At 40.6% G+C, this 8,741-nt stretch overlaps 1 protein-coding gene across 1 annotated transcript in view; it reads right to left on the bottom strand.

Moving 5' to 3' along the window:
• Positions 1 to 3,288: 3,288 nt before the first annotated feature.
• LOC109528952 (actin-related protein 3) overlaps positions 3,289 to 8,741 on the bottom strand; it is a 22,037-nt gene continuing 16,584 nt past the window's right edge. Inside the window, exons 11-12 of the mRNA XM_019892038.1 lie at positions 7,945 to 8,028; positions 3,289 to 4,186 (exon numbers count right to left, since the gene is read on the bottom strand). Coding sequence (XP_019747597.1) covers positions 4,091 to 4,186; positions 7,945 to 8,028 — 180 coding nt within the window. The 3' untranslated portion in view covers positions 3,289 to 4,090. The remainder of the gene's footprint in view (positions 4,187 to 7,944; positions 8,029 to 8,741) is intronic.

Below are 8,741 nucleotides of genomic sequence, written 5' to 3'. Positions count from 1 at the left end.
ATGCAGCTGTTCCTCTTAATCATGTTTGAAATGCACATGGAGTCCATCAATTCCACGAATATTTTCTTCTTCAATGCATCTACAAATATACATATTATACACATACTGTATCTTCAGTTTGCACCTGTACCACTAATACCAACACAGCCTAATTTAAAAAAAAAAAAAAAAAAAAACGTAACGATTGCTTTCTTGTTTGTGGTTCAGCCAATAATGTATCGGCAATTACAAGGAGTTGATTAAATCTTTATTGAATTTACTGCTCTGCTACGGGCGGGGCCCCCATTGCATACTCATCGGCCCTGGGGCTAACCATCAAATAGAGCACCCACCGACCGTCCACAACTAAGATGCACAATTCATGTTTCTACATTAACCAACAGATCAGCACGCATATTTATGTGTTTCATCAATTTTCTCAAATAGACTAACCAAGAAGGTTCATACACTATCTTTTTTTTTTTTTATAAACCAATAATGTATTTTATTTCAGTCACTTCTATGAATAAAAACATATATTTTAATAGTATTGGATTGATATAACAAAATACTATTAACCAAATGAGCACACGTAGTGCACTCTTGCACCTACAATTCTTGATTGGATCAAAATATTATTTAAAAAGTAATAAATAAAGTACAAAAAAATGCACAAAACATGATAGCACTCCGGTCGTTGGCACCATGCATCCCAAAGTTTGTCATTAACCAGCGGCCACTACAGTGGACAGCTTATCATGTGATCAGGTTACAGGGTGCATGAATTTGAGAAACGCCATACTTGCAGCATGGTAACGCAATGGTAGACTGTTGTTGTGTGCAGCAGGGTGCCACAACGAAACGAGGCAAAAGAAGGGTCGAGCATTCTTTTTTTTTTTTTTTCTTTTCTTAAATAAGTACCACTGGCCGCCGGGCTTCAGCCCCAGTAAGCCTGTCGGTAATGGTGGGATTGGTTATGGGGCATGGCCTGTATGCTGGCTATCTTGGGTTTGTAATGATATGCTCTTCAATGTTTCTGGGTAAGAGCTGAAGTTCTCAAGTAATTGTTCTTTGTTATTTTGGCACAGTTCCAACATTTCCAGACATTCACAAGTCATTTCTAAAGGAGCTTAAAAAAAGTTGCACCTTCGAAGTAGCCTAGGAGCGTTGCCTTTTTAAACTTGCTTTATGACTTGCTTTGACTTGTCTGAAAGTGGGCAGGTGCTTTTGCCCAGTGGACACAAGTTCAGGGATGCACGGGCAGTGAGAGGGAATCTGGCCTTCGACAAGGCAGATTACTCAAGGGAATGAATCGACTGCCAATATAATCATTTCTCCTCATCTTTGCCACTGGGTAGGTATCCTCTTCTGAACGGGAATGTTTTTCTCCCACTCTCTATGCAGGGTTATGGAGAATTCAATGTTTGTCCAAAATCTCTTGGTATGCAGATTCTGGGCAATTCCAAATCATTCCCATAAACACACTCCTAAACTTTGTGAAAAGTTGACGCTGCTAGCTGCAAAGGGTGGACTAATATCACATCGAACTCTTTGGATTGGGATGTCACTTAAATTCATATGTGAATCAAGACAGACAGATACTTCAGACAATATATTTTATATCAGATAAAGCATCTGGAAAAACGTTTTTGAAAATCATCAGAAAACACAGAACATAACATTTTGCACTTAATTGTGTGACATCATGATGTAATCTAAAAGTGCAACATGGCTGTGTATAGACGACAGTTTTAATATTTCAAAAGAAACACAATTATGGCAACCCTCTCAGAATTTACTTTTGTAAAACCATCATCAGCCTACTTTTTATTTAAATTAAAAATGCAACGAAAGAAGCCAATATAATTAAATGGAAAACACTATATTCATTCAATCTTTAAAAAAAAAAAAAGAACAAAAATACTATGAATGAGGCAAGGCTTTGAGGCAAAAACGTCAGGAACGTCTCGAAAATTAACCACTTGGAGACAGAGTCATGAGCAAGGCTAAATAATCTGACAATCACTTGGCTTCTTGGCAGTCCTTAAATACATGGCAAGGCTTGATTAGGAAACGAGGCACAGGGGCGCCTGCTGGAGGGAAACGCCCTTCACTCCAGCTGGAGTTGAAAAACATTCAAGCTATATTTTCTAACCCGGAAGACGCCTGGTTCTCTAAAACCCCGCCTCTCCGGCTTTGGCTGCCGCATCCTTTTCATGACATCTGGTTGCTGCGTGCATCACCCACCAAGTCAAGTCAAGTCAGCTTTATTGTCAAATATGCTCCATGTAAAACATACAGCACATATGGAATTTCTTTCCTCTCAACCACAGTGCAAACATGCAGTGCATTGAAAACCCACAAATAGTCATTAACAGTTGTTTACTACTCAGCACACAAGTGCCGCTTGTCTCAAACAGCTCCACACCACACTCCGAGGTCACCGACTACGTTTACATGCAATCATTTTTCGGGTTCAGATCAAAATTCGGGTTTCTGAAACATTCGGAATAACCTGTTCGCGTCACGTTAACAGTTACTCGCCTATTTGAATATCCTCAGTAATTAAAACGGCAACGCACAGACGTCATGATGCAATTCACATCATTTCCGCTTGTTACTCTCAACCGTCAATAAAACACATTACCGGTATGTTCGCGTCACTCACCAGAGGAATAAAGCATTCAGTTTTCTCCTCGCTCCAAAAGTGTGCTTTTGTTCTGCTTCTGAGTTTCGTCATGCTTGTTCACCTCTGCTTGTGTATTTCCAGCAAGTTGTGCACCCAGATGCAAGGACTTACACAGACGCATATGTGTGTCGAAATACAAATTGGGTCATTTTCAGCGTAGGGACAGAAAAGAACGTAAAAACCCAGGGGTCTTATTCAGGTTTTATTTAAAAAAAAAAAAAAAATGTATGTGGCGGCCGCTGCCCATAGCCACCATCCCCGAAGCAGGAACCAAAACTGTCGGGTCAGGGAAGCGGCAAGGGTCTGCGTTGGCAGTTTGAGACCTCTCAATGAAGTGAATGGGATCCGGTGTCTTAAAGGATCCATTTCTCCCCAACTCTGTTGCAAAATGAAGTGTTTCACTGGTAGTTGCTCTGAGAAAGTGGGCATGTATTTGGACTGTTTGGACGCTTTGCGGGTGGCTCCTCACTTATGATGTAGAAAAGTAAGGATCCAGTGGTTTTCTTGGATTGGAAGGGGCTGGTGTTTAGTGAACATGGATGAGCAGGAATGCTCCAAGATGGCTGACACACCTTGTGACACAATTGGGGCATGACTGAAAATCAAGTACAAGAAACTGCAGTTTTAAGAAACCAATTCTCGCCTTTATTGGAATGTAACAAGGCATTAAATACACAAATCCCATTCTTTCAATAATTTGGTGTATAATTAAAAAAAAAAACATCAAACAATACTTGTCTGAGAGTCATTTGAATTCAATTGCATCATTATAGCCTAGAATGATTTTTCTTTCCCTGCATCACAGAGGTGGAAACCTGCCACTGTCTGAAGTGAAAGCAGATGATTCAACACTTGAGAATTAGAGGACAGACCACACTGACACTGGTAATAATTGGGAGACTACTGATTAAAGTTTGGTAAATACTGTGCATCAAGGCTGCGCCGTTCAGATGAAACAGTCAATTTTTATTTTCTTTAACCCTTGATGTCGTCCTGGGCTTACAATTTAAAAAGGCATGTCATATAAACAAGCTCTACATATGGTATGCGTTGTGTATTTGAAGCCAGAGAAGAGAGCTGCAGGCAAAGCCGGGTTCGAAACTTTCACCTTGAAGTTGCAACATTTATTTTGTATTTATTATTCAAGGCCTCCACCAAACCCAGATATTCTGAACCGTTCACGTCACCGCTCTCAGCATTCACTGAATGTTGCGTAGAAGAAACAAACAAGCAAAGAATGAGCAGCAAACGGTTTTGGAAAACCATTCGCCTGGCTTTGAAAAGAAACAAAAGGCAGAAAGGGGGAAAAAAAAAAACAGTCAGGTGTCTCCTTGGCTGTCTCAAGAGCACCACCTCCTTCCACCTCTCCAATGTGTCCTTGCAACCTTCCCTTGTCACCCGCCGCACTGCTGTTCGATGTAGTTAAGACATGACTCCAAACACAGGATTGTGGCGACAGATGCTCGGCCCAATCTCTTCATAGTCCTTTTTGGTGTGGCAAACCTGGTAGAACTCGGGCTGCGGGACAACAGACAAAGAAAAGGAAGCGTTAAAACATACACCTGAAGGAAATAAAAACAGAAACGTTAAAAATACATACAAAATGCCCAATTTCCTGTGTTGTTTTTCTTTCAGTCAAACTGCTACAAACTACTCTGAAATCCCTTTAAAAATCTGCAACATAAAAAAAAAAAAAGACTCGAGATGATCTTTTGAAGAGGCCTTTTTTGGATGACGTTCAACCAACACAAAAGTATGAAGAAAGGGAGCTTTGATAAAGCAATGTCACAAACAGACACATTCAATTCAAACACCTTCAATTGAGGTGAGCCACAAGGTAAAGACGTTCACTGGGCACCTGTACCTTTAAGTGAGGGGAGGGAGTTGACATGTGTCTGGGTTCAAAAGGAAGCAAGACATGAAAGGGTTGAGAGGGAGGAGCTTGCTGTGAGAACAGTCCATCTTGGAGTGGAGAGCGAAGTGACATGACTCGCCTTTGTCTCCTGCTGTCATCATTTACCGCATCTCCACAACCTACACCTTGCACTCAATTACACTCAAGCCAAGAATAACTTCCACTGCAGCACACCTGATGAGCTCTCAACTCAACTCAACTGTATTTATAGAGCACTTTAAAACAACCACGCTGTATACAAAGTGCTGTGCAGGGAGCAAATATATGTACAACAATAAACAACCATTTAATAATAAAGACAGTAGAAAGTACAAAAACAGTAAAACTGAAAATCAAGTCTGAGTCATGCTGAGTCAAAAGCCAAAGAATAGAAATAAGTTTTGAGACAGGTTTTAAAGATGGGCAGCAAGGGGACTTGCTGACTGTTCAGTGGGACGTCATTCCAAAGAGAGGGACCAGCAAAAGAAAAGGATCACTCCCCTGTGAGCCTGCTCTTAGTTCTTGGTACCTCTAATAATGTCTGCTCGCAGAGTGGAGTAGCAATATTCTTACATCGCAGTATTGGTGCACAGTCCGATGATTGTCGTGTTTAGCAATATTCTTACATTGTTGTTTTTTTCTGCTCTATGTTGGCGGTTATGATGAGTATATATGCATGTTGCGGTCATGAGTAAGAGAGATGGCAGGGTGTACAATGGGCAATGACCTGTAGTTGAATGAAATGAGACGATTGTTGCTGTACATGGGCGTAAAAGTAGGAGCAGGGGCACATGATGTGCAGAATGTAAACAACAGCCAACTGGGGCCACAGTGAACAGCATGCTGCATATTCGCAATTTGCATCGCGCTACCCACAAATTTGGGATGGACTATCCAACTTGATAAAAGAAAAACAGTTGCAGAACAGATGAAAATTCTCAATAAAAGAAAGTTGAGATGAAAGCCAGGGCCTGGTTGTTGAAAACTCCGTTCTTTTTTTAACCGCTGGTTAGGTAGATTTAACCGTCCGTTAACTTTAACGGCACCGTTATCTTGTTGCTCAAAGCTCGGTTAACTTTAACTGGCTGTTAACTTGACGTTTAGGTTAACACACCGAAGGACAACGCTAAATTTTTAACAGTGTGGTTAACCCGAGATGGTGCTTGTGGCTAATCAGCCTTCGTGATGCTATTTCAGCAAAGGAAAGAGAGTCTATTGTGGGCTTGACTTTGACGTTGGTGATTATTCTGATGAAGAGTTACAAATTATATATGATATACTTTTCTTGCTCTAGCTCTCGGTGAAGGCGGACACGTTTTTCCCCTTTGGGACAAATGCTGCTGGGTACACCTGAGATCGTTGGCTGGAGAACGGTGTGCTTGACAATATTGTCGGTAGAGGATGTGGAAGACATTTATATAAGATAAGATAACCTTTATTTGTCCCACACTGGGGAAATTCACAGTCTACAGCAGCAAAATTGAGGGGGGGGGAAGAAAAAAAGTGTTGCAAGCACAAAATAAATGATTCAGAAAAAGACCTGTACACAGTATAGAATGCAATATAAATATAAGATAGAGATATAAACATTATATGCAACTGCATATATGCAGCATAAGGTGGCTGTGCCATTTACCGTATTGGCCCAAATATAAGACGGCCCTGATTATCAGACGAGCCCCTCTTTTTCAAGACTCAAGTTCGAAAAAATACTTTTTGAACACCAAATTAATTTTTTTACAGAAAATAATTACAGTACATCTGAAACAAATGATTATAACAATTTATTTGAGAGAAAAAGCATGTTATTTTGCCTCATTCAAATCTAAAGGGCAATCACATTCGTAAATGAATGGCTTCTGGTTTTTGAAATGTAAATTACATCATAACTTCTCGGTTAACCTGGCCGATCTTCGACCCACTTTTCTCCAGATTGTCACTACGTTGCTCCATTTTCTGTTATCTCTTCTATTATTTTCTTCTCTTTTCATTCTTACCGCTATTTTTTATTTTTCTTCTTCACGCTACCGCTATTTTTATTTTTATTCTTCGTGGCAGGGGTTCACTTTGGCCTGGGGAGTCAAGTTCAGCATTCGCTTCATTGATATCTGGCGCCATCTATCATCGTGAATGGGTATAATGTCTAGACCCCGAATGTAAGACGACCCCCACTTTTCAGTCTTACTTCAATGCAAAAAACACCGTCTTATATTCGGGCCAATATGGTACAATGGTTACAGGTTTTCACGTATGTTTATTCAGCAGCCTTATTGGCCTTTTGATAACAGGTATCCTGCTGTTTGGTGTTTGCAGTTTCCTGATCTATCGCTAAATTCAACCGGTTGCCTCAGCTTCATTGGAAGATCACAAACTGTCAGCCTACGTGGAAACTGTGGGGCGGGTGATCAAAACTCAGACTCATGCGTTGAATGAACTCAACCACAAAGTGGATGTGGTGTTGGAGTCACTTCGCAAAATGGAAAAGACCGGGAGGAGTTGTACCGTCCTGGAAAATTGATTGACTGATTGATCAAGAATTTGGCAGATTGACGCCACGGAGAGTCACATGCTAAAAGACATTCAAGCCTGTCTGAAACAGTAGACAACCTGTCTCGAAAACAGCTTACGCACAAGCCGGCATCATTTCTGAGGAGCCGCATGGTAACAAGACTGACTCTGACAATGACGGGAGGGAACAATGACGCATGTGCCTAACTGTTCATTTCGGATACAAACGATGAGGACTTTGGTGGATTGGTAATAAGGATTGATGAAAAAAATAACATGAGTAAATTTCTAAATACTTCAAAAAGTACAACCGAACTCAGTTTTGCTCTCGCTGCCTTTTCAAAACTATACACTAGCATGCATGCATGCTACTATATTGTTTAGTACGTTTTTCCATGCCTGCGTTCAATAATACAATGCGTATTGTGTATGTGTTAAATACAGAAATAGCACCCAGAACTCACACTACGCTTTTTAATTCGATGCGCCGTATGGTTGTGAAAATACGGTATGCCTTGCTTGATGTGGAACCACCTCAAATAATTTCCTGTTTAATAAGGCTCAGATGGGAAGCAAATTATCAAACCTGTTTGAAATGGAGATCAGCGTTCTAGTCAGTGAACAAACAGGAGAATCCTCATGCGCACAACCACAGAAATGCTACAATGCCATCTTCATTTTTGCATAATGCATGCCCACTAATTTGGGGCACGGTATAATGTCATTCAAATAGTACAACTCCACTCATCCGTCCAGCCATTCACTGTTCTGCTCATTTGTTAAATGTGAATGTGGTTACAAAGTTACAATCATGACATACAAAGATCGCATTAATTTACCAGTGCCTGCAAGTTTGTATTGCTTTGCTACTTACGGTTGACGCTAACATCGAGCCTCCAAACCAGACAGCATATCTCTGCATATGATGAGTGATAACTTGGACATCAATTGGTTTGGGCTGCAGGGAGAAGAATTTGACAGAATTCATACCTTACAAATCATGGCATTATTAAGAGTGGCAGCACAAGTTCCGTCGTCATTGCATAGCAGAAGTTCTTCTGGCAAAGCAAAACGTGTTTGCATGTTACACAATACAAAATACTCATTGGTGTACAAGAATGGAATCTATCAATACAATGATTTTGTGCCTTTACATAATTAGGCCTGACCTCTATTTTCTGAATTGTTTATTACACCGCACCTTTTGCATTAATAGCTCTGTAGCCGATACCAATGATCCAATCTAAAGGGATGGTGACGATGATTTATAATAGGATGCAAGATCACAGGATTACATTACGGTAAAACTCATTTAATGCCAGACATTTTTCTCAAATCGGGAGAGTCTGTACCAGACATTTTTTACTCATTTTTGAAAGCCCACAAAAAAATGGGAGTTCTGTCGCTATATAAGCATTGAACCTACCATAAATAAGACCAAACAAAAAAGATAGTGTGTTTCCGGTAACAAGAAATTTCAGCATAGGGTCGGTAGGTCGGACAAAGTATTTTTTTTTTATCTTTTTTTTTTCCCCATCAAAAATGTAAACAAAATAACCATAAAACATAAAACAAGAAGACACTGAACCCGCCGATCCGCGGCCGGCGCCGCCGCCACCTAGTTAGTTTTCTCCCCGCTCCAGACTCGGGGGCCGGGGGGCGCCGCCCGCT

Source organism: Hippocampus comes, unplaced genomic scaffold (assembly GCF_001891065.2).
Source record: "Hippocampus comes isolate QL1 unplaced genomic scaffold, H_comes_QL1_v1.1 scaffold310, whole genome shotgun sequence".
Taxonomy (NCBI): Eukaryota; Metazoa; Chordata; class Actinopteri; order Syngnathiformes; family Syngnathidae; genus Hippocampus; species Hippocampus comes.
Note: the sequence above shows the minus strand (reverse complement) of the source record. Positions and strands in the feature narration are given on the sequence as shown.